The sequence below is a fragment of the Trachinotus anak genome, unplaced genomic scaffold, assembly GCF_046630095.1.
Source record: "Trachinotus anak isolate AG129_WGS33_773 ecotype Australia unplaced genomic scaffold, CSIRO_AGI_Tana_v1 ptg000024l, whole genome shotgun sequence".
NCBI classification, from domain to species: domain Eukaryota; kingdom Metazoa; phylum Chordata; class Actinopteri; order Carangiformes; family Carangidae; genus Trachinotus; species Trachinotus anak.
The window spans coordinates 2,312,355-2,339,373 of NW_027273875.1; the positions used below are offsets into that span (position 1 = coordinate 2,312,355).

The 27,019-nt window shown below is 39.8% G+C and overlaps 2 protein-coding genes across 6 annotated transcripts in view; one reads left to right on the top strand and one right to left on the bottom strand.

The window, feature by feature from the left end:
- Nucleotides 1–27,019, bottom strand: part of LOC139607568 (cytokine-like protein 1) — a 76,426-nt gene that overhangs the window by 3,096 nt on the left and 46,311 nt on the right. For 4 of the 5 annotated variants that reach the window (XM_071460548.1, XM_071460546.1, XM_071460547.1 and 1 more), the window contains one exon: nt 22–187. In XM_071460548.1, coding sequence (XP_071316649.1) covers nt 22–177 — 156 coding nt within the window. In that variant the 5' untranslated portion in view covers nt 178–187. Of the gene's footprint in view, nt 1–21; nt 188–5,979; nt 6,684–27,019 lie in introns of those variants that run through there. The other variant, XM_071460551.1, reaches the window with a different exon arrangement.
- The window catches only part of stk32a (serine/threonine kinase 32A), a 63,155-nt gene continuing 41,370 nt past the window's right edge, over nt 5,235–27,019 (top strand). The window contains exons 1-4 of the mRNA XM_071460545.1: nt 5,235–5,570; nt 6,690–7,059; nt 12,772–12,827; nt 15,110–15,261. Of these exons, the coding sequence (XP_071316646.1) occupies nt 7,008–7,059; nt 12,772–12,827; nt 15,110–15,261 (260 nt within the window). The 5' untranslated portion in view covers nt 5,235–5,570; nt 6,690–7,007. The remainder of the gene's footprint in view (nt 5,571–6,689; nt 7,060–12,771; nt 12,828–15,109; nt 15,262–27,019) is intronic.

Consider the following 27,019-nt stretch of genomic DNA (forward strand, 5'->3'; position numbering starts at 1 on the left):
GCTGAACAAATATGGACTTACGGTTTCAGGGTCCCTCTTCAAATGGGCTGCCCACTGGGTGAGCTCTCGTGCCATGCTCAGTACCTTGGTGTAGCATGTTGGTGGGTAGAAAGGGTAGCTCAGCACCAGCGGCACCAAAGATGAGACAAGCAACAAGTGGTTAAAGATCGCCATCATTCACTCACACCTACAGCACAAGACACCAGCCTTTGTTTGTGTCACCAATGCACACACGCAGCCACGTATGCGTGTGGACAGATTTTAACACACCCCTCTGTTTACTCCAGACTTAATTATGCAATTCTGCAGAGGCATGACAGGCCGTGACCCACTGTGTTAGATAAGACAGCATTTATCTTTACAGGGGAATCAAAGCAAGGTCAAGAGGATCACTGTGCTTTTTCTCCAAAGCTTTACTAGAGAGACAGTATAACTTATTCAGGAATATTCAGTATCGTCTTTCTTAAATAAGGGCCCATATTTACCAAACTGGTAAAAATCCTTTACATTTGCTCCAACTAGGATAACAATGAGAATTAATCTGGATTTTAATTCATTTGCAATCACCATCTAAGCATCTTCATTGTCTGCTTTTCTCAGTGTGGTACTAAATTCTCCTTATCATAGGATTTCTCAAGGCATCTCAACTGCCAACAGCAGAATAGTTTATTTCATTCAATTTCCTATTATTTCATCTCTATAAACATATGGCATGGTTGGTAACTTCCCATGTGATAATTCCCAGAGATTTAAACTTCAATACAAATTAAATGAAAATGACAATGAAAAATTATTACTGTTTTTCTTGCATTATAACAAACTGCTGAATAAACTGTAAGTATATTTTCTTAAATAATGTACAATATGGCAGAGGTAGATTCATCTACATCTCTGATTGACTATTCTTTCTCTGAGCATATATGTGATCAATCATGTGATCACAGAGCTGTTTCCTTAAAGTTTGCACTTGGCTGTAAGTTACTCACACTCAGAACTCAAGCTGATATTTTAGAGCATTATTAAAATTAAATTTGATTTGTAAGACTCTTCCTGAGCTAAAAAGTTAAGAAAAGAGGAAATGCAAGATAAGCAAAACAGAGAACTTTGATCCAAGAGTTGACGTGGGCACTAACTACAGGCTATGTGTTAGATTTCATTTCATATTCATACCATGAGTATAAATTAAGTTAGTCCTGCCTTAATTTTAATCATGATAATTTTATGAATCCAAGAACACATACACAAGTCACTTTTAATGTGTTTAATGTTTTGAAGATTTTTTGTGGTAAAGCTACATATACAGTACCAGAATGGTAAAGTGTGCCCAAGCTTTTGTCTGGTATTTCAGCAGGAAAATAAATAAGTGTGAAACATGTCTCATTCTATGCATTTTGAATAGAAAAGCTTTAATAACACCTACCCCACTAAACAAAGGTTTGCCACAATGAATCATTTTTGCCTTTTACTTACTGGAACATTGATCATTAAAATGAAATGTACTGTAAATTCTATTCCCAGGACACCCTTCTGTAAAAATATTGGCATTGTCATACTGTCATCTTTTTTTCATCCACTAGATGGGGCTACCAACTCTTCACGTCTCCCTAAACATTCTCAAAGTCCAGTTTCCATAAATATCATGTTGACGTTCTGCAAAAATTCCTTACTTCCAATTTGAATCTAATATAAACTGGACTCAGCTATGACTGATTCTGTTCACAGTCAAAAAATAACAACACTTACAAAACTAGGACAACACTGGTAGGTGCCGAGGCCTCCTGCATGTTAAATAGCTTTTACTTGGTGACTGTCCAAGTGTGATATGACACAATCATCACTCATCTCATCTAAAAGAACAGCACACTTCCTGACTGCCAAATGCCCGATCTGGGATTGTTCTTCGTTTGAGTGATGCTCGCTACATCTCATAGTGTATTAAGAGTTGGAGGTCTGTCCCCTCCCTCTGAATGAAGATGGATGGCCCACACTGAGTGTGTCGTGGCATGACGGAGAGGCATAAAGGAAGAAAATGTGCAGTGTGCACTGTAAGCATAACTCTGGGCCCCAAAGTCCCACCACTCAGCCATTCTCCTCTCGACCTTGGCCTCCTCAATTAACATGGGACACAGGTGACAAGGCAGTTCTTATAATGGATGGATGTGTTTTACAGTCAGAAGTTAATGGCTCTGAAAGTTAATGTATGATGAGAGATTGGATGATGAAATCTTGCCAAAAAGCAGGAAATTCTAATGCAGCAAACGTATTCTGGTTTTAAAGCCCTGAACATTCACTGCACAACAACCATTACATTTCTTTTCTTTTTTTATTTTACAACAAAACTGCTTCATTTTCCAACTGCTTTAATAATTGATGCGTAATTTTTCTACTAAAAGTACCAGAATCACCTATTTAAGTTTTATATATAAATGTATGAACTTTTATATAACATTAGTATTAATCGAAATTCTATTTAACTCTTAGATATGTGTTATGATCACTTTGTGCTATGGGAAATTAAAATATAGGCTGTGTCTGAAATCAATATTGATTCCATTTTGCTCATTCACTAGCAGGAAACAGAGGAGTAAACTGAGATTTTGGACACTTATAAATCATTGTCATTTTGTGTTGTTACTGACTGGTGTGGAGAATACATGATACCATATAAATCAAAAATGTAAAATGCAACACCCTTTTGGGATTGTTGGCTCGAAGCTTTTTTGCTCAACTGTGAGGACTTGGAGATCTCCATATAGTGCATAAATCTGACACTATTTTTGTCCATTTTGGGGGGAAAAATATTGAAATATTTAGTAAGGAGGCAGTGATTTTACACATACAAGCAGTGTCAAATCCAGTGTAACACAACTTAAATGTTTTGTGTCCAGCTATCCTGCTGTCCTCAGACAAGGAGCATTTAATATTTTGTTTAATACCAGTAAACTATACAAGCAGAACCTGAACTTCATGTCTTTGGAGTGTTTGGATAAAACAAAGCATTCAGAGGAACCTCGTGCTGAACATGAAGTCTCCATACAGAAAGAGCCCAGATGATTGGCTGAGGTCTGGCTAGGTGCTAACCACTTAGCCACCGTGTTGCCCTGCAGCATACAGATGTTGATGGTGGAGGGTGCTGAGCTGCTGAAGTGTAAGAGTCTAAGTCTAAGATGTGGAGTTCTTGCCCCGCCTCTCCTTGTTCTTCTTTCTCAAACCGAGAAAGTGGCAGAGTCTTTTCCAGATCAAGCATCTCTTTGTTTTTTTTCCCTGGGAGTTTCTCCTCAGAGACTTCAGGCTCTGTCACAAGTTCCAGTGCCTCTAAAATAGTGAGGGACTCCTCCTTCGGCTGCGTCAGCTCTTCCTTCGGCTGGGTGGTTTCTCTCTGGAGGGCCTGATGGAGCTCTTTCTCAGCATTGAGCTTGGTTGAGGTCAGCTCCTCCAGTCTTTTTGTCAGGCCCTCAAACTCCTGACAGAAGACATCCTGCTCATTCCTCAGCACCTAGATCAGCTCCTGGCCTTCTCTTTCCCTTTCAGCATGAAACCTTTTCCCTGCCTCGAGTTGCTGCTGACGAGTGTCCCTTTCTTGCTGCACCTGCTCACTCAGCTCAGGTCTCCACGTGTGCTTCTTCCGGAGCTTGGTGGCGAGATGCTCTGTCTCTTGACAGAGATTTATTCTCTTTACTCTGTCTCCAGCCTGGTAGAGACAGCTGCTTGGTCCATGTGTTGAAGCCCAAGTCTGACAGATTTGGTCTAAGGTTTACAGTTGTCTCTTTCAGTGGTGTGACAATTTTCTTCATTTAAAGATCTGTGTCTGTTTAAGTTGAGTGTTACCTGATGAATGACTTTGTGAGAACAGTTGCTGCTGTACATGAAGATTAATCCATTAATTCAATTCAACTCATCACTAATCTGTAATAAGGGAGCGGTTCAGAAACTTTTTAGAGATTAAAAGAAGGGCAGCAGCTATTTGTAACTTAAACTAGCCTACAGCCATGGGCAGATTATGAGACAAGGGGCCAAGGGATACCTTACCACACAGACAGAGAGGGTTACAGGTTACAAAAAGACCGCAAACCATGGCGTCACATTGGTTTTTAGACTTTTGGTATTTGTTCTGCATGTCATTTTGTGCGTCTTTGGAGACATTTCATGCCTAAAACTGGTTATTTTATATCCTTTGTCGATCTGTAGATTTTTCACGACTCTTTCTGGTGTTTTTACATCATGTTCAGCTCTCCATCTTTCATACTACCTAGCCAAGTGTACCCTATAGCCTATCTCTGCTCACAGGCTGCTCTTTCAAAACAAAAGACGCAGCTGATACTAAGACCTATATATGGTATACTGTGGTTTTCACCACTTAAGAATATTAAAAGGAACATTACATTACCTAAGGAGATTTAAAAAAAAAAAAAAATCAGTAACATAAAGGACAATAAGGTCAGTATAAACTTGTAATGAAACACCAGAGAGACAATAGTGCCCATTATTCTCCCAGTATTTCCATATATCTTTTAAATCTTTAAAGGCTATAATGAGGCAGCAGGCTCAGCTTGTCTATAAAGGGACTGTCGAGCGGCCCTCACCTGGTGTCCCAATGTTGAGACAGCATTATACACAATCTGTCTTACTGAAATGCCTCTAAGCGAGGTAGCAAACCAATATCACCTCTGGGGGGAGCTGTTCTAAAGCTGACCATGACCTCTGACTCCACTGTGGCAACAAGGGATGAAAAAAACAAACATTGGTTGAATAAAGTGGAGAAGCCGATCACAAGGCAGTTTCACAGTGATACTTCATATAAAAAGAAATGCATTAGCCTCGTTTTTAATACGAGATGCAAGTAAACACACTGTGGTAATAGGCAAATAATGTGCTTGGTCATAACGGATACTGAAATGATGACCATCACCTAATAATTTTGGGCTAAGATTTTAGAAACATTTAACAGGCGCTGTAGTGTATATTTAGTCTGTGGTGCTTAGTGGACTCCACAGTGAATGTGTAATTATGGTAAATACTGCTGAAATACAATATCCCACTTGAGGTTTTAAGGTGGAATCTATTTGGTGTCTCTCTGAAACGCATTTAGGGGAAATGTCTTTATTTATCAATATATACATATATTTGCAGATGTGTAAATGCTAACGGCAGGGAACCCCACAGCCCCACAGCTACAGCACATCAGCCTGACAGCCTATGAAACGTGCCTCTCCAGACGCACGGCGGGAGCCAGCTCATTACACAGGCGGCGATGTGGAGGTCAGTCGCTCATCGCAGCGACGCGCCGAGCAGCTTTCCCCCCAAGCCCCCGCTCTGTCCCCCTTGTCCTGCGTCCTCTTGTCGTCCAGAAACAATCACTGTTTTCGCGTCGCACTCCGTCGGCGCATCCCGCAAGTCACGTCTCTCTGCGTGGTCCCATTTCTCGGGCGGCAGGTGTCCCGGTGCGTCGTCGTCCGAGCACCGGACAAGTGGCGCCGTGAGCCGCACTGTTGCTCCGCTGAGGCTTCACACTTCTGCAGCAAACCGGGCTGGAAATGGTCCCATGCTCCTGTAGCCGGCTTCGTTCAGAGGTAGGTGCCCACAGCTGCCCTGCAAGGCTGCAGGGGGGTACTTTCTATTCAGCGCATGTTTCTCCCATTTGATCAGATAAGGGCTCCGAGCACAATGTCCTCTGCGGGGAACTCAGCAATGCGGCTTCCCGCACTAGTTTTTGAATATTTCATTCAACCCAAGAGGGATATTCAGATTTGCTGGGGTGACCTTATCATGCAGTCTGAGAATGACATTCATGAGAGGGTTTCCCCTAGCGGGTTGAGTGTTGCCAATAATGACTGAAGTTTGCCTATTTAACCTACAAATGCATCTCATGACTCAGTTCAGTGTTGCTATGGCACAAGCTGTCACTCAGTTTGTCACCCCAGTCAAGCTGCAATATGAATATTGTAGTGGTATGCCATTAAATAACTTGAATAAACTTACTTTATGACACCGCATCCTCCCTGCTGACACCAGGATGAGGCTTTTTTCAGAAATATCATGTTGAAAGATGCACGAATGATGTGATATCATGCCCTATGCTTCAGTAAATTTCCGTATTCAGGCTTGCATGTTTCATGATGCAGCTGCTAGTGGAACAAAAGGTAGTAACTCATGAGCCCTCACGTCCTGAAGAGGGCAGCCTGAGGGATTCCATTTAGAGTACCTAACACCAGCAAACTATAAATCAAAAGCCTCCAATTTTGTGCTCATAATGGGAAAAGGGATCATACCATTTATCACTCATGCACCATAGATGGTACTCCTGTAGGAGCCTGTTCTGACTCAAATATAAAGATTTAATAATTGATAATGGACAGATGAAGGAAAGGACGAGGGAAGACAGGAGGATGGAAACCTAGATATGGGAAAGTAGTAAGGAAAGTCATTTTTCCCTCTGTTTACTCATCCAAGTCATCCTTAAAATGTTACTGCTCTCCTGCTACTATTGCAGGCCATTTAAGTTTTCAAGGAATGTTTTTTTTTTTTTTCTCTCCTTTTATCTAACAAATTTTGGAACTGATCTTTCCATGGATTATTAGATGTTGTTTATGACTCAGAAGCTTTATCTTTTTACTTGTTTTCCTCCTCTCCTTCCCTCTCTCTGTCCCTCCTTTCCTCCCTGTGATGTGTTTTCCTGCCTCCCCTCACAGGTTAAACTCTCAGTCAACAGAGGGTCACAGCCACAAACACATCACCCACCCTCCTCCTGGCTGGCAAGAGTCGTCCGTCTGCCTGCGTTCATCTAAACGGCAGTGAGGACAGACAGAGCTGAGCAGTCCAGCACGTGAGACTGTGTGTGTGTGAGTGTGTGTGTGTGTGTGTGTGTGTGTGTGTGTGTGTGTGTGTGTGTGTGTGTGAGTGTGAGGGGCAAGTGTTGACCAGGCTATGAGCGCGTCTCAGAGGGAGTGCCGTTCAATGCTGAGTTAAGCAAAGGGAGCAGAACAGGAGAAGCTGTAAGAGGAGCAGTCATGGGGCTCGGACAGTCCAGCAAGGCTCCGGTCACTGATGACACAGACGAGGGTGAGTGTTAAAACATCCAGAAATTCTTACATGACCACTCTTCTTTTTCATCTGTCTACTTTTGTGGCTCAAACATGGGAAGGTGGCTAAAACAAGCTTGAAATAACACTAGATGTGAGCAGCATTTAAAGCTGTGGCCTTATGCCAAGGTGTCCACTTGTTTTGCAGGGTTATCAATGTGTTAAGCTATTCTTATTACCTGAAAAGATTAAGTACACTTACTTGCTCTGACTTATGGTTATACTGATGTAATGCTAATTAGGTTTGTCATTAGTCTTTCTTAGCAATAGAAAAGAGGAACACGCCTGGCTGTAGCCACAGTTTGTCATTGATGTGGCCACAGCTTTGGATATTTATGCAAAGATAGTTTAGGGAATAGAAAAGAACAGATTAGAAAGTTGTTTTCCTGAGAAACAAAACATATTCATGGAACTCTTCTGGACATTGTTCCCTACTTTTGGCTTTGGTGTTAAAAATCTTCATAATTATGATTAATGACAATTGCTTGAATCCTGCCAAGTTGTTATGTGAAATTTTTTAATACCGACTACCATCAAGGTCAGCAATGAATGAAGTTATTACTTTGATTGGCAAAGCTCTTAGTTTTTAATTTTTCTTTGTGACCTGAGTCGATAATACAATGTGACTTTATTGATCTGTGTCAGTCTCTGAAAATATTTCCACTCTGGCTGTGTCCAGGGGGCTTCAAATAAGTCACAGTTATATGAGTCAGTAGTGAAGAGGCTTCCCTGGGTTTTTCCTTATTGTAGATTTGATTCTTTTTTATAAAGCTGACGTGTAATATCTGTTTTCGCTTTAGCGCATTTGACAGTAATTAATCCATTCATTGTCATTAGAATTTTTTTTACAATTTCTTTGTGTGCTGAGATATAAATTTCATCGTGTGACAAACCAAGATTGTTTTTTCACCCTGACTGTGTCAAATTACTGCTTCGCATCCTCTAATGAAATCCATATCTATGGCGTTCTCTTTTTCACTGAAGGCAACCTCTATCAAAGAGGAAATCATTATTCATGGTTAACCTTGCGAGCTTAGTCATCTAGCGTGCTGTTCTGGAAATGTCACTCATAACAGAGCTTCTCTGAACTCTGAGTTAATGGAACAGTGCACCTTCTCTCTCACAAAACAGCGTAGGCGATTTCACCGAGGGCATAACAATAATAATAAACACACAGACGCATCGTTTTGAATGAGAAAAAAAAAAAAAAATCCTGGCTCACTGGAAACAAAGTAATCCCCTCGCTGATGAAACCCACGTCAGAGACAGGAAGGGTTCTCCTTCTGAGATCTGAGTAACTAGATGGATGTTCCTTGACTTTGTTATTGTTTGACATTAGTGCAGCGTGGCTATTGCATGTGTATCCCCTGACTGCTCCATATGAACTCCAAAGACACCTGGGAAACACGAACGGGGGAGAGAGGGGCACAGACAGGGATGTGATGAGGAGAGATAATTGGAGCCTGAGAGAGAAAAGGAAGAAAGAGAAATGGAAACAATGAGTTGAAATATTCTATTGATTTACTTTGTAGATTGGTGCACTTCACACACTTTACTCCATTGAAAGAAAAAATCCAGACTGTGTGCAAAGAAATAAAAAAAATTGAGATGAAACGAAAAAGAGGAACCCAAAGTTGTGAGTTTGTTATTTTTGACATGGATCGTTGACATGGAAACTGTTGCTCCAAATATTACTACACCTTTTGTTCTGCTGAGAATCTCCAATTTTAATCCTATGATGACGGTTAGTAGTCACTGACAGTATTGCCACTGTGAGTGGTAATAAAGATGCAAATACAATTTTCCTCTTTATACTTCAGGAGCATCAACAGTCGCTGCATGGTGGTATTGTCTACACAAGTGGAATTTATGTTTGTTTGTTAATGCAACACTGGTGACATTTCAAAAATATATTATTAATGTAAGTAAATGGTTTGTGGTTTGCTCATGCAGTGGTACTATTCATCTATAGTTGCTGTGCAGCTGAAAAACTATCTGAGAGTTTTAAATATAGTTGGTAGTGAAGTTTTGAAGAACATTTTGGATTTGTCTTTGAGCCCTTTTCATTTTCAGTTTAGATTGTGGTTGAACTGTATTGTGCCACCATCAGGCCCAGACTTGCAAAATACTTCGCAGCGTATTTCATACACAGAATATTAAAACTGCCAAACTGCCAAACTTCGCTCGCATGAAGTTGTTTTTCAGACTATTTGACATTGCAATATTTGCAACGTTGAAATGGAAACACTTTGTTTCCTTTTTCCGCCTGCCATATCATGGCCCAGGGAGCCAGTTCCAACCAAGAGGCACACTGCTGGAAACCCGGTCATGTTTAATTGGAATGATATCATGAGAGGAAAAAACCCAGCTTTATTTGCATAACATTACTCAATGGAATCACAGACAATCCACAATTGTGTTTTGCTGACTTTTCTAAAAAGAAAGAAAAAAAAAAGCTTCTATTTTGCACAAAACTGCAATGAAAACCAAGCTAGTGTCCAGTCAAATTCTATCATCTTCTGTGATGTTTGTCAGAGGACAAACTGACTATGTTGTACACAACAGATACAAAACAACCAAGACATACATTTTTCTTTTACATCTAAAGCAGCAGAAATTATTTTATGATTCAATTTCCAAATAATTGCATAATAACTGCATGCATATTTCATATTTCATTGCTAAGAATCAGAATACATTCTCAGTTTTCCTTGCCGGCATCACTGCAGAGACAGATGCATATTTTATAGTTCATACTCAACCCATACTCGTTGATTTACAGAGAGGTGTGTGCATGAAGGTGAACTCTGTCAAGACATGTTTATCTCCTCAGAGAATGATGCTTGTCCCTTATGCGCCACATACATTTTCCACTTTGTGTAACTGGGAGACTCTGGCTAATGGACATGCCCCGTTTACTGCTGATCATACTTTATTCACATTGCAGTGGCACATGGACCCATGGGCTCTGTTTCAGTTGTCAGAGCAACTGTGTGAGTGCTGATGTTCCCACGTTTGTGGGTCCTTCAGTGATTTACAGGCGTCTGTGTGAGGCGGGAATGAGGAGAGGAGAGAGAGCAAGAGGGGGGGGGACAGGGGGAGGCAGTATGTCCACACTGAGCTGGCTAATATTGAAAATGTCATTCAAATTCACCAAACAATAAAAGTCGGCATCACAGCCAACATCTGTGAAGAAGTTGCTCTGTTTGCTCTGTTGCGTCTTTGGTGGTTGAACCCTGTTCCCTCCTGCTTTGTGATCACCTATGCTGTGTTTTAACAAACGTACACTGTCCTGCTGCTGTAAATTCTCATTGGAGAACATGTTTATTGATCTCCGGCTGAAAATAGTCCCCAGCAAAAACACTATTTCCTTCTATAAGTTGTACTGTATATGTTTGAGTATTGTTTGCTAGAAACTACAATGCCCAGCTGTTTTAAAAAAATATATTTCTTAAAAAAAAAAAAAAATGTAACTCTGTATTCGTGACCTGATTTTAAAGATCTCTGGTTGGAACCAGTGAGCTTGGGGCTGAAATAAAGGCTCAAAGGCTCACTTTTTCTCTCTCAGATGAAAACTTGCAGCTGGTGTTTTCTGGTTTATCCACTTTGAAGACCATTTTCAGAAGGTCCGTTTAGGGAGTCAAAAACACCATCTTAAGCTCACATTATATAAAGTTCTCACTGACTGGCTGTGCGGGTCTGCGAGAAGTAAAATTTCTCATCTGTCCTCGACTGCAAAGGCCCGTGTGGGCATCTTTGCAGACATCTACACGTGGCCCAAAATGCATGACTGCACATGTGTCCACACATCGCCCAATGTAGTAAAAATAGAACAACCTGTCTCTCCATTTTGGAGTATATGAGTGCTGTGAGGGTAAGCAGACAGGCAAAACAAAGAGGAAAACATCCAAAATATTCAACTTTACTCAACTTAGTGTGGACGAAGACGACTTCTGGCAGACAGACAAAGACAGGCATAGACATACAGTTCAGTGCAGTCATACAGAGAGCGTGAGAGACTCAACAAGCGTGACTAACGTCAATCCAAACTGATTAGCATGTGTCAGTCAAATTCAAATTGACTAGCAGATGAGATCCTCAGTTAGATGATTTCCTCACTTAGTTTAAGCCATGGAGAGGCTGTCAATGTGTCAATTCCACTCGTCTAAAGATTTCGATCATTACACGCTCCGTTGCTGGTGTGTCCATCATTTCATAAAGCACATTTAACCATTCAAAGTCCTGCTGGTAAAATACCCCCCCCCCCCCCCCCCATCCTCTTGTGCTCCTTGCTTTCTCTCCCTTTCTTTCCATTTCTCTCTCTCTCTCTCTCTCTCTCTCTCTCTGTGCGATCACAGAGCTCTGCCCGGTCATCGACAACCACAGCTGTCTCTCTCAGAGCAGAATCTACAAGTAGCTCAGCAGGAAATGACCATGTTTATATTTACTGTGTGTATGTTGAGTATATACGCTGGCAACTTTAAGTCTGTGATGTGTGTCTGTGCGTGTGTGTGTGTGTTATAAAGTAGGCCTCATATGGCCCCTATCAGACTAGGTTGTGTAAACACTCGAACACAGATAGTGCGAGAGAAGGAAGTGCCAGTGATACGTGACTAACAGAGCATAACATTAACTGTCACATCCAATAGATCTAGTGACTGCAGGCAGAATGTGTGAGTGAGTGAGAGAGTGTGTGTGTGTGTGTGTGTGTGTGTGTGTGTGTGTGTGTGTGTGTGTGTTTCCAAGCTGTACTGTTAAAAGAGAGGCAGGTGATGCTTTAAGTCAGCACTATATTGTGCATGTTTTGAGAGCGACTGAATGCTTTGTGAATATATGTGTGTGGTCAGGGAGTGGGCAGCAGCCATTCCATCCTCGGGGAAACAGCAGAGAGGGAAAACCTTCTGTCCTGGTTGTCATAGCAGCAGGAAACAAACAGCCCCATCCGGTTTCAATTGGCGATAAATGTTGCTGATAGATGGAGAGCGAGATGGGGAGTTCTCTGCTCTGGTTTAGGTTGTGTGTGTGTGTGTTTGTGTGTGAGACAGAAAGAGAGCCAGAGCAAGTGTGCAGAGGAGAGCATGATACAAAGGCTGGGGAGGATACCAAGCGGCAAAAAAGATGACTAAAAATATGTCTTTTGTTCAGAGGCAAAAACATGCAACGCTCATAAAAGATGTCTTTGTGCTGCGGCTTGTTTGAATTCTGTGCTATATAATGTCAGTGACCTGTGGTTGCCCTGGAGACCTCCATCTGCTTCAGCTTGACTGTTACGTTGTTCAAATGAGCTCAAAGCAAAGCTCACAGTGAACCAACTGTAATTGTTCTGATGCTAAACATTCATCTCTTACCATTTATATTGACTCAATGACCTGATTCTAATTTTCAAAAAGAGGGACATGCCATTTGGTGTTCATAAAAGTTTACTTATATTATTTCATATAGCGCACATTTTCTGCTTCAGAAGCCAGCAGGTTCGGTTCATGTAAATAAAGCTATAATCCATAACTTTTTTAATGTTTAAGCTACAGCAAATGGGACAGAGTTTTAGTTTTACCTTGTTTTGATAGCTAGAGATGATATTCTAATTAAAAGGGAAAAAACAAAAACATTTCAGATTTCTGGTTTAACTCGCTGTTCTGTATTTCAGTTCACAGAGAGATTCACTGAGATTTTCTACTCTTCTTTCCCACAGTCAATTTCGACCACTTCCAGATCTTGAGGGCAATAGGAAAAGGAAGCTTCGGAAAAGTAAGTCCATGTTTGCCAAAGTGTTTTCTGTTCAAACAGAAGAGAGAAAAAAAAGATGTACCCATGTTACTGAGATATTAGTTAAGTTGGAATAATGTTCTAGTATGTTTCAGTGTGAAAATGATCACTCAGAGAGAAGGTTTGAGGCAACAGATTATCTTTTTTTGTCTCTCACACAGCACGCAGCCTCTGTCTGAGATCCATGATAGTTTAGCTTTTATTTTATTCAACTCCAGAACATTACAGACCTTTATTTAAGGCAGGCCTTTATTGCTACCTCCCTCTGTTTGATACATGTAATTGATCATAGCGATATTCCCTGCAGTTTCCAAGCAACTGGGAAACCAGAACAGCTTGGTTGACTGGCTGTAATAAGAGGTACAGTCTTGTTTGAAAAAAGTTTCTAAATCTAGTGACAATGCGCGATGTTGGAGTCCAGCCAAAAAAGACTGAAAAAAACAGGAAATAAATATAAAACAAAACTCAAAATCATTCTCCATGTGTAACTACTGATTAGTTTCATTAATGATTAATTTGCTTATTTTCTAGATTATTCACTTTTTCAATATAATCTGAGAATAAAGTGAAAAATATCCATCACAACTTCCTAAAGCTGAAGATATCATCAAATGGCTTGTTTGGTGTAAAAGACAGTCAGTTTACAATCACATTAGACGATAAAAAGACCCAAATCCTCACAACGTAAAAGCTGGAAGCAGAGACACTTCAGCATTTCTGTTTGAAAAATGACTTAACTGATTTTTAAAATAGTCGCCAGTAATTTTCCTGTGGATCAACTACTTGTTTTAGCTCTATATGATCCCCTTTGATTTCCTCGAAGAGGACTTTTATCATGAGGCACATGTTGTTGCCAATAAAATACCATGTGGCCTCTCTGTCAGTACAATATTATCATATACAGTCTAGTAGAGCCTTCAGGTTTAATTTGCTTGACACCAACCAGCAGCTCTGTGGAAACAAATCAGAGGGGACAGCAGGCATGTTTCCGCTTACTGTTAAGCCATATAGTCAAGAGTAATTCACATCAGCACTAACAGTACATGTAAGAACATGTAGCCATGTACATGCATGCACACATGCACATGCGTACACACATAAAAGACCCACACAGCATCAATACTCTGTCCAACAACAGATAAGCAGTCTAATCACAGTAGATGGCAAGCTGTTCAATGGGAGGAGTGATGCGATCAGGGTTTGGCTGATTAACTGTGCCAGCTGGTCCACAGATCACTCTCTTAGATAGCAGTAATCACTGGCTTATTGACGCTTGTAGCACAGACAAGTACGACTACAAATAAATATGGGGTATTACACTGTTCCATATTGGAAATACTGACTATGCTCAGACACATTGTCAAGAGGGGCTAATCATGCACAGTTTGATGTATACACGCAATGACAGCTACCCAGATCGCACCAGGTGTTACATTCTGCATTTTGCAGCGTCACATCACAGTCATGCTTTTTATTTTCACTGGTGTAAGCACTGAGTTGTGTTTCCGAGCATTTTATGCAATCTTGAAAAGAAAACGTTGACTTTCCAAACTGCCATGCACTATCGACTCGAATGAACGCCATCTCAAAATGCTCTAGTACTGTTGTAAAAAGTTTAATGTCTTAAGAGGATTAAATTCGTGATAACAGAGATTAAAGAGAAATCCTCACGTTTCCTTCCAACCTTTTGACCTTGTACGATGGACATTTATGGTTATTGCAGTGATGTTACTAACATCCCATGTTTCATTGTTTCACATGCAATCATGAAGTTTAGACAAACATGGATGAATGATGGAAAACGCACTACTGTGCAGCAATGTTTTGCAAAACTACATCAGTTTTCAATATGTCAGACAGATTATCAGAATTCTATTTCATGAAACCTGGTGAAATGAAACATCTACACAATTAAAAAGTAAACAAATTAGCAACTGATAAGAGTGCATTACACAGTTTTTCTGTGTCATGCAACATTATTAACTACAGGTAATATGTGTACCACACTTGAAGAGTGCTATACAGATAAAATTATTAATATTATATATTTCATATTCATATATCATAATCACATTTGAGCATGATATTTATCATAGCTGCAGTCATTTGTATGGACGGTATTAATACAGAAAGCAATATACCACTTGTTTTTTTACTGCCTTGAAAGAACTAAAGCATAAGAGATGAAGTGGAACACCAACAAAATATTCAGGCTGTTTTGACCATGGCAATGAAAGGAATTAACCCTTATGTGATCTTATCAGGTCTGCATTGTGCAGAAGAAGGACACTAAGAAGATGTATGCCATGAAGTACATGAACAAGCTAAAATGTGTGGAGCGGAACGAAGTGAGGAATGTCCTGAAAGAGCTGCAGATCATGCAGAACCTTGAACATCCATTCCTGGTCAACTTCTGGTAAGCTACCATGCTTTAGCGAATAAGTATTTGAATGTGTGGTTGTGTATCACTAAGTATGAATTAGGTCTGTAAAGAGTCCTGTGAATGACAGAGCAAATTACTGGGTCATTTCTTGAAAACAGGAAATTACTTTTTCTACTTGTTGAATTCAAAGTCAGAGTGCTGTAAACGTAGCACTGAGTGACTTTGACAACGTATACTCATCCATTCCTTAAATATTTAAACAAAAAGCTGCTGTGAATCATTTCAACTTCAACAAGTCATCTGCACAAAGGGTTGTGCGTTTACACTGGTTATTACCATCAGACATAACAGCCGTTTGAATGGTTTGGCAGTGCACTCTGTGTCACCCTTTAGATTTTTATGGTGATTGCACCCTGTCCATTAAAACCGTGACTGTACAGACACACAGAGGGAGCATCACCCATTAAAAAAAAGCCTTCCTCACAGTCTTGGATTGAGTCTGCAGATGCATGCAGAAAGGTGTTGACCACTGGAGAACGCTCACAAGCCCCCATCCACATCATCTCACCCTTTGAAGTTACTAAAAGGAAAATGTAGTTTGCTCACTGATCCAAACTCTGCTTTTATGGACATGACTCTCGCACAACTCTAGCTTCTTGTTCACCCCACCGCATTTGGGGATTGAGGAAATCTTTTCTTCAACACTGTACAAGGTGATTCAAACTGTGTGCTAAACTAAGATGACTCATCAGGTACTTTTAAGCAACTCATTCATCATAATTTGAAAGCCCCAGCTTATTGAGCAACAGGAATCATACTTTCAAGATGGCTGATAAGTATGGCTGGTTAACTTTCCCGTCTGAAAGGCATCATTAATTCTTGATAAGAACTCCCACTCTGCAATGTTTAAGAGGAAGCCACCCTGCTTTTCTGTCAAGCAGAACAGCAGAGAGGAGGGAATGTTTTTCCAAAGACAAAGAATAACAGCCACAGTCCCTGCAGTCCAGTTTTTAAAAATAAAAGCATATGTATTTATTTATTTATTGCATGTTGTATTATTCCTCATTTGATTTACAGGTTTGGCTTCCCTTTGTGATCTAGGCAGCTCCCTATAAAAACACTTGACCAATTAAATTAGACAATTTGACTTGTAGCAGCAATGCTCTCCATGCATCCATTTATATATATATATATATATATATATATATATATATATATATATATATATATTTTTTTTTTTTTTTACTCCTCAACACTTTGTCATCTGTCCCACTTTTGTCTCCTCTTCACCTCCTTCCCCTTTCTTTAATTTCAATTCTATGTATTTCTGAGAGCACTACTCTGGCAGAATCAGTCTTTTAATTACTAATTTGAGGGAAACAAAACTAAATCCTAAATCCTCCCACGCTGGGAATGAATAAGAGAGACAGAATCACATTAAAAAGAGGAGAGGATAGGAAAGGACAGCAAGGCGCAGGAAATGGGAGAATAGCCACAGTGTAGAGAGAAGAGGCAGAGAAGGAAAATGAGAAGAATAGAGAGAGAAGTGGAGCATACAGACTCATCAGACAAACAATGCCAGTGCCTGCTTTCTTGCTTGATTGCATGCTGTGTTGGACAAAAAAGAAGGTTGGAAGTTAATGCTTTTGGCAGCGTAAACCCCCCCTGGGTGGGGGTGATTTCCTCTAGAGATGTGCTTGGGTCAGCGCTGTGCCCACTCGCCCACTCCCTCTCTCTCTCTCTTTCTGTCTCTCTCGCTGTGTTGAGTTGGCGTAAGTTATGATTGTCCTGAGGTAAGCGCTCAAGGTCAGAGACAGGGAGTGATTACCTGCAGGCATATGAACCGCACTGCAGAAAACTACATGCAGAAAACCAGGCTGTATTTTTCTTCCGTCCCCTGGCCTTTCCTCTCACTTTCTTCCTCTGTCCTCTTTTCATTCACCTTTTCTTCCTCTTCTCTCACCTTTGTTTTTTTTTTCCTCCTCCTTTTCCTCCACCTGCTTCACCTCCTTTTCTCTCCTCCTGCTGTCAGTGCACTTGCTACTGGTCATGACCCCAGGTGTCGGTCTCAGCACAGTGTGCAGCCAAGCAACAATGCTCTTGGAAGACAAGTTATTTTCTCTCTGTGGAAAATAATATAGTATAATATGGATACTAATTTTGAAGAATCTTAACCTCTGGCATTAAGGCTGTGGTACGGTCAGTTTACTGATGTGCCAGCACTGGTCGGGCAGCCCGTTGTGCCTGCAGTGTGTAAGGGGAGCCCTTATTGGCACTGCAATGCTCTGACACTCAAAGACAGAGAGCGTCAGAGCGGAAGGGAGATGGCAGCCAGCTTCAGCTGCAGCTGTCTTTAGCTTTCAGTCTTGCTGCCTATTTTAAAGGTGGCATTAGTGATTCTGGAGAAAGACTATTTGAACTCAACAGCAAAACAAATACCCCTCCCTTCAGTGGTCCTTCAAAAGCTCTTTCAATTTTTCAAGTTTTTATCGGCCCTCTCTGAATTTCTTTCCCAGTCCGACCATACAGTCTCCACAGTTGGAATGCCTCACAGATGTTAATTTTTGTTCTTCTGATCTTCTCCTCTTTGGCTGTTTCTCAGCCATCTCTGTCTTGACAATGAGATTATGTTGTGGAGTACAGGCCATCATTACGCCCCGGCGGTAGATATTCCTATCATGCACTTGCCTTAAAATCGTTGCCAATCTTCATGCCTGCAGTCCCATGAATCCCATTTTGATTTCCCTGATCTACATATGTGCATTTTAAGACATTTGGAAGGCAAAGTTGGACAGCAGTTTCTTAAAACTATGTCAGTGGGCAGTAGCATAAATTATTTGTCAAGCAGTAATGAATGAAAATCAGGTTATGTGGCAAAGAATGATCTACAGTTTGGCAAGACAGAAGAGAACACCTTCTTTATTTTGTCTTTGTGTTTGAATTTGCATTATTCTGTATATGAATTATAGAAATGTGTCTTAATCAGCACATTATGTGAGCAAAATGTGTTTCACACAATAATATATAATAATACTATGTTATGACTCTATATTATGCTAGCTTCATGTTGTTTAAGTGAACTTATAGCTTTGATTGTAATTACCAAAGAACATATATATATATATGTGGTAATATGGCCTGCATTGTTAGAATGTGATCAGGTCAGTTAGTTTTTTTGTGCTGAACAGCACAGGGGACATAATGCTAGTCCTGTCCCGGGCACAGGGGAAGTACCTTCTTCTCTCATTTCTCTTTCTTTTTCTCTCAGTCTCCTCATCTTGTCCCGTATCTCTTTACTTCCCAAAGCTGAGCTTTGATTGATGTAGTCTTTTTAATTGCATCTGCATCAGTGAAGAATTTATACTCATACACAAACGTCACTAGGCACCATTAGTGTAATCTTGCAATGAAAATAAAAATATAAAGTGACACCTAATTTTAATGCTTTACACAAACTGATTTGAACAAAAAGCATTTCAACAAGTCTGACATTGGATGCATGTAATTAATGTTAGCTAGCTAGCTAGCTAGTTAATTCACTCGAATGAAACCAACTAGCCAATATTAAAATGGACAGCCACTGTTTAACATAGTGCAAGTGTCTCTCCTTACCTCTATCACTATTCGGTGGATTCAGCTGCTTATTTGTTGACATAATCAAATAATCAAGTATGAGAGTCACTCCATCCCCCACCACACAATTATAGACTAGGAAATCTCCTGAGAAAATGAAGGCTCAATTTACGGCGCAAAGGAAGTCCATCTGCCATTGTGCAACTAAAACAGGATAGCGCTTTTGTTTTCCCTGGTAGTTATTGGTAGCTTTCCCCAGGCAGCAGAAATGATAGACTGTGGAACAACCACCCTTGGACTGGCACTTAATCCATGGAGAGAGCTTCGAGAAGATTCAAGACTTAAATTCATTTGGTTGAAAAGTTTTTCCATTTTAAGAAATTATATCATCAAAAATCTTCTGTTTTTTGTTTCTTTCACCAGCTTGGACACATAATAATAATGTTTACTGCCAACCTTGTTAAAATGCGTGGTTGAGATTTCACAACTACATCTGCTTTTATCAAAGTCCATTGAACAGTTCATTCAATGGCATCTCCTATTTCTAACCTCTATGACAAATGTATGATGTAACACAGTATTGGAAATTTTAAAAGAAAATTGCATAACTGTCAAAAGAAAAGAAGTATGTAGACGTACATTAACAAAAGTCTTTTTGTTAATGTACGTGTAAGATTGTGTAAGACTGTGGAGTAAAAGCTTTACTTGCTTCAGGGAGACATTTTTGCTCAGTTATTATGTAATCTTCCTAATGCATTTCATTTCTATGTACAACATGACATCATTCAGTGTTACTCCCCATTCATATGCATTTTTTCTTTTATAGGACCAAACACTGATGACATAATGTCCCAAAAAGGCAATGACGAGTATTCTCTATGCATCCTTACATAAAAGGTCTGGTACACCAGATATGTTGTATCATACAGGCACGACAGTCTGCTTAACTACAAGCATACAATGGAAGGAGCTTAATAAGCTTAATTCTAGACTCCACTATTATAAGTAAGAAATAGGAAGATCAGCTTGTACAAACTATGTCCTTGTGTATCTGCGAAATGTGCACATCCTCATTATCACTGCAGGCATTGCTGAACTAGAAAGCAACATGTCAAGTATTTGGCCTGATGTCAAGGTGACCTGGTTAAATGGAAGATCATAAAATCAGGGGTTGTAAGAATTAGAAAACATCCTGATCAAGTACCATTACTGAGCCTAGGTGTTACCTTTGTGGAAGTAAAAATGTTTAGACTTAGATATCACTTCACTCTCTAACTAAAAGTGTAATTTTAGTGTTATATTTATTATGTGAGTACATTCAGTTCCCTTGTGCTTTTTGTACAGCGTGTGTGTGTATTTTTGCACAAGTGCCTCCAAGCATGTGTGTTCAGGGAGCATTGGACACAGGCTGATGAGAGCTGTCAGTCAAAGGGAGGTGTTTGGAGATGGGGTGGAAGAGAGGTCGGGGGGCTGTCGGCATCGATCCAACAAGTCACAGTCTGAGCAGCTGGCCGGCTGTGTCCATTTCAGCAAGGGGCCTTCGTCAGATGGTGTGTGTGTGTGTGTGTGTGTGTGTGTGTGTGTGTACAGTATGTGTGTGCCTGTGTGCATGTGTGCATGGGTAGTATGTATGTCTAATCACCATAATTGCAACATCTTGAGCTAAATGTCTTGATTGACCATTTTGTTACTGAAGCTCATTGATGTGGTTTTTATGTTTTATGGAGAAATATGTTAATTGATAAAAATCACTCGAAAGTGTAGAATAAAGAGGTTTTGTTCATTTACTTCATAAACAGGTAATGGAAGATAAGTTTTTGCAAGGAAAAAAGAAGTCCTTCCTAAGAAGCCCAGTAATTAACTGGTGCTACAAAGTGATATTCTCATTTCAGAGAAGGGATACATTTAGGAATATTGCCAATATTGCCATTGCTTTTATAGAAAGAAAAGAAGTGCTTATTTAAGCATATACTGTAAGTAATTAAAAATAGTAAATTTTTTGCTGAATACTGCAGCATGAAGACCTATCCTGCTATAATTTGGGGGCCATAATTTGCTTAAAACAATAATAATTTCAGTTTTTCCATCAGTAAAAAAAATAGGAATCTAATGGATTTTGTAAATTACAGCAGCTTTAGTAATATTAAACATCACCTGCCATAACTGTTACCTTTGAACAAGGGAAAGGAAGTCTTTTTGTAAGCCAACGTTACCATTAGCCTCTGAGCCACCGTGGTTTCTGGAGACTTCCATTACTGAAGTGGCCTGGGGTGTCTCTGCCTCTAAAAGCTCCATGCAGGATGCTCTCCCATCAGACTGACTGCCTGGAGGCCACCAAGAGGTTACATTGAAATGCATGTGTATCGGAGCAGAGACAGACACCAAAAGAGTGAGAGAGGGGGGGGGCAACAGGAGGACAAGAAAGAACTAGGAAGGTAGAGAAAATGAAGGCTTGATGCCAGGAACGCTAATGAAAAGTCTGCACCATTTCAACGTACAGGTGCTAATCTGCAGTCTGAATGCTGCTCTCTACTCTCTACCAAACATGCATCAAGCAACAGCTGCTGATGGATGCTTGAGAACCTGTTGTGGTTCTCTCACTGTCTGCCTTTTTCAGCCCAATGCAGCTGCAATAGACAGACAGTCAACAGTGTAGTCCTATCTTTACTTTTTGCCAGTAGTATGCAGTTCATGTAACTGATTAGTTATAAAGGTCACAAACCATTATGTATACTACTACGATTGATGTAAAACAGAGCCCATGAAATCCTCACAATAGTTTGCATCTTTTATTTATTTTTGATGCACTTGTGCATATTGCAGCTGTGAAAACCAGTGTGTAGCCATATGCTGTTAATGCGGGTGTCAATTGTTACCTCGTAATAGTTAATTATTGTGTTCCAGGAAAAGAGAGTAACACTAACAAAGTGTATATTGGATCACTTGGTCACAGCTGCTCAGCTGTGATGCCCTTATTTTTCTACCTCACTTCTTTTCTTTTTCTTTTTAAAAAACTTGTTACTCAAGAGGTGAGTTCTCAAATGATTTTCAGTAATATTTTCAACATAAAACTACAAATGACAATGCACTGCTTCAACACAAAACAGGCTCTTTTTACTCATCAGAATCAGAATCAGAATCAGAATCAGTTTTATTGCCAAGTATGCTTTCACATACAAGGAATTTTTTCATACTAGTCATATACAAAGTCCCATTAATGGTAACATAGGTACCTTTCTTGACCCAGAGTATACATGTGACAAACTGCTTAATGAGTACCATTTCTAATTCATTTTGACAGCAGTGGCAGCAGACCAGAGGAAACTCATTCATATTCAAGCACTCTCCAAGAACCATGTCACCATTTCAGTGAGAGAGAGACAGCAGACTTGGGGGGGGCTTTTATTGGCATAGGAGACCAATTTACATTCTAAGTAGAGTGGAGATATTGCTGAAATTGCATTTCTCAATTAGCTCAATTAGCACCAGGTCAGTCAGCCCCGGGGGGAGGTTGTTGATTTGCAGCTTTAATACCTAACACTGTGAGTGTAGCACAAGAAATTATTAGTAAGTGCAATAATGTGAGCTTATTCAGACAATCAAGTGCTAAAACAGTACAAAAACAGGCACTGTATACACTATGTGTGTTTGTGTGGACATGCCTGCTTGCATGTGTGCAGGCCTATGTCTGTGAGTATGTGCATTAGATTTGGGACTTTATTAAGACCTATAAAATAAAGTTTCAGCAGCTGTAACCTAAAGAAAAAGGCAGTTGGCTCATACACCTGGCTGCTGGGTGTTAGTATGTCTGAGTACACATGTGTTTGCTCCTTTTAGTAATCAGTGTGCTGTATGTGCCTCACTGTGTGTACAACCAGACTGGGCTGTCAACCCTCTTCATGGCAGCTTTGTTCCTGACCAACCACGTGAGGGATTGCTCTGAGTACCACCTTGGCTTTGTGACGACTTGTGGGACAGAAAACATGCCAAGCATGAGAGCTGGTTTTCTACTTGATTAAACTGGTTTCACAGAGGTCTGAAGTGCACTATCAATTCACTTGATGGTCTTAGTGTCACTCTACACCTAGAATGTGAAAAGTCATCCAGTAGCTATGTAGGTTAAAGTAATAATACACTGCATTTTCATATTATTATCTGTTTTAACCGTTTCTAACAATTCATTTTCTAAAGACCAGTTGACCACTATCTTCTTATAACCCGGTGAGGGGGGGTTTGCAAAGAAAAAACCCCGTACTTTACAGAAAGTGATAAATTAAGCACTAACAGCAATTTGGCAGTTGTTTTTTTTTTTGTCCCAACCTCAATCCTAGTCCTTTGATATTGAGCATCAAAACTGATTTGTTCTGCTTTATTTTAGCAGACAGCAGTCCACTGAAATATCCCAAAATACTAATCCTTGGGATCAGCTTGGGACATCTCTAGTAAAGATTAAATAAAAATGAAATAAATAGACATAATTAAATTGTTAATATGAGTAATTAACAAAAAAACAATTACTTCATCAAAATAAGTAATGAATGATGAAATAGAACTAAATTTAAAGATTAAGTTAAAAATTATAAAGTTTAAGATTTAAGTCTAGAACATTAAATGAACCCACAACACTAGAAGAAATTGTCTCATTGTATACATTATATACAACAGCAATTAAATAAATAAAGTGCTGTTTCCCTGGAAGAAGCTGGTGTTTCTCTGCCAGGAAAAAGAGCAATTAAAGTCCAGGTCGTGTCTCCTAAATGCTTGTGACAGCAGCCGCTTTACCACCTTAACTAACTCTGCTGGGTTAGAGGTATTTACATTCAAGGTGTGTGTGTGTGTGTGTGGGTGAGAGAGAGAGAGGCCTGGAAAGAGACAGAGAGAGAATGAGCAACAGCCACTTAAATCAAATGATTGATAGTTTCGGGGTAAGATGGAGTCCATCCAGCAAACACAGACTGCTGTCTAGCTCACACTTTAAACCACTGAAAAGCTTGTTTTCCTTGCTTTGGTTTATAGTTTCCAGCTAGCCTTGTTTTTAGCCTTGCTTATCACAGTATCACAGTCATGAATATTTCACACACACTTCGGGCTTTGCCTTTTTTCCCAAATGTATTGCACTTGATGAGTGCCTATATCCTATATCATGTTTTCCCCCTTGACAATATTTTTACAAACTAATCAGTCTCCATTCGTGATTGATTAGTCCTTCAGATGTCCATACAGGTACTCAGGAACAGAGCAGTGTGAGCACTGTGGATAATTATATAGAAATGTTTTGACAACCTATGAACCCAGTCAGATTTGTGTCAGTCCCAAAAGCTACAAATCCCGTATCAAAGTGAGGCAGTGCTTTGATATTTAAGAGAATGTGATGTTAATATGACTCCTGTTTGATCTGTGCTTCCTCTCTCTCTGTGCCATCAGTGTCTCTCTCTCTCTCTCTCTCTCTCATGCATGCACACACACAAACTCACACACACGCACTGAGCCACTTTGTTGCTTCAGTTATCACTCCCTTACATCTAACAGTAGCAGATGGAACTTTGATATTTTCCAGAGTCTTTGTAGACTCCCCGTAAAAGTCTACTCTTCTCAGAATGTGTATCTTTTAAGTAATCTTGCCTCCATATCCGTGAGGATCTTGTTGTCACTTTTGCTTTAAAAAAAAATACAGGATTGATAGAATTTAACATATTACATCAACGAAAGGTCTCTGTCATTTTGACCAAAAAAACCCCCAAAACAAACAAAAAAAAAACAATGACAATAAGGTGTAGGCTGTAGCCATAATTTATTAAACCTAATACAAAAACGTTAAATATTATGAACACACTTTAGTCACGTCAGTCAATAAGTATTGTTTCTTAAGTAAATGCATACATATACAGACATATAATATACATGCACATACTTGCATGTGTGTGCATACATACTCACATACAAACAAGCTTGCATCAATGTACATGCACATATTCAGCATATACACAAACACACTGATACGCATATAGACACTGGCACTGTTTATCATTGTGTTATATCAACAGAATAACAAACTAAACTTTTTCATGTACACAAAGGATGATGGGATATCAAACCAATATTTTATATTTATTTAGACGATTGTTTTGCGGGGTTTCTGTGGGTCTTTAATATGTCTTAATATGACTCAAAATTAATAATGATTTTGACAGATCTTGAAAATTAAATGGATTATGAAGTTAATGTTACAAAGTTACATTAACTTCAGTGTGTTTATGCAAAAAATACGTGTTGATCACACTGTAACAAGTCTGCAAAGTAAAACCAACTTGGATCCAATAAGCACCAATGTAAACTGTGCAGCCTGGTCAGAATTTATCAGAGCACACTCAGCTAGTGCTTCGCGATATGGTCTGTGCGCTAACGTGGCGTCTCCTCTCATCAAAAAAATATCTATTTCCGGAAGTAATAAGTTAAAATTGTTGCATATACGTATACATATTACTCTTACACACACAGTTCTGTGAAGTCATGTTGAGTTGAATATGGATAAATGTGTTAAATTTACTTAATTCAGGGACTGCGATTATTCTTCATATCCCTTGTCCAATATTTTGCCAGTATGGGCTTGAAATTTATCGACACCTGCAATAAACAATGTTTTGAATTTTTTCAAAACTTTGTCCCACAGTTCTCTGATCACCTTCACGATTGATACATATAATCACCTCTGCAACTGTCACAACTCTTAATTAAAAATGCATATTCCTTTTATATAATACTTACTCTCCCTCTGATGGCAATAAATTTAAATTTTTATGTGCTTCATACATGACGTGTCCAAAGCTACAATCAATCAGATCCATACCTTTTAGTGTTGTTTGAGTGTATCATCATGCAGATCTTTGTGACTTTGGCAATGTGTAAGCATCTCCGGGACAGGGTTCTCACAGATAGTCTTTCCAATCAGAAGTTAAGTGGTCTCAGCATTATCTGAGACCTTAGCAGACAGTTTGGAGTCAGCTCAATCAATCCTTATCCATCCAGTGGAGAAAAGCACCAACTCCAGTTTATTGGAGAAGGGCCCTGAGGAAGCGAGTTCACCAACGTGGCAAAAAACTACCTTCGGTCATTGAGCATTGAGTGTGCTGAGTCAAGGTGGATAGTCCTGGCAGATATCTGCCAGCAGAAACCCCTTGTCAACAATGAAACCTCTCGGAAGTGTTCAGTGAAATTCTAGCCTGATTGTTTTAGATCAGGAACATACTGAAGGACTTCAGAAGGGTGGCAGCGTTCTCCAAATTTATGGAAGATCTGAAGTTGCAGATGTAGGACGTAGTTTTGCACACAGTTCACAGGGCAATGCTTTAGGCGAGCCAGGGAATGTTGGCTAGTGCAATTTTTTCATAGTATTTTTGCATAAATTTGTTACTTGCAGGAGAGAAACTAATTAGCTTGTCATTTAGAAGGGGGGGGACTAAAAGCCTGGCCCCAGCAGGATGCTCAGCATGTGAAATCAGCGATGATTTGTGCAACAGCTTCTTAAACGGCGACAGAGTAGGCTGCTTGCTGATACAGGCTTTCAGTGCATGCCAGTGTTTGATTGATGGATGAATGGATGGATGACCACAAGTTGTAGTCCCATAAAATATCCCTCACACACTAATGGAAGACTGAGGAATACACAGAATAATACTTGGTACAGTATGTACTAAAAACAACATTAAAAAGTACCATTAAGCACAGGAAAAAAAACATTTAAAATAATTTACATCGGAAGATATTTCATTCATTAAAAAGTAAGTGACATTTTGTGCAACTTTGGCACGTTCCCTGTTGGAGACACCTAAGCAGACAGTTCTGTTTTTCCTGCCAAATCCTTAGACCACACACTGACATAAGGAATATTTAATAGGTGTAATGGTCTGCTTTAATGAAATGGAAACAGTCGGATGGAAAACCTGCTCACCCTAAAGAGAGACAGAAGCAGGGTGGGGGGGACACCTGAGCAGACGGTGTTGCTGAGCAGGTGCAGATTTTTTTTTAATCGAACTATAAATAAAGATTTTCATAGCACCAATGTTGATGGGATAGGAGACATTCAAATGCTCAATAACACTGTGCACTTCACTTCATGTAAGGTTAAAAAAAAAAAGGCAGGATAATCTGTTTGTTGATCACTGATGCAATCAGAGCAGAGATTATGTTTTCTGTGTTGACTGTCCTCATTTGCCTTTTG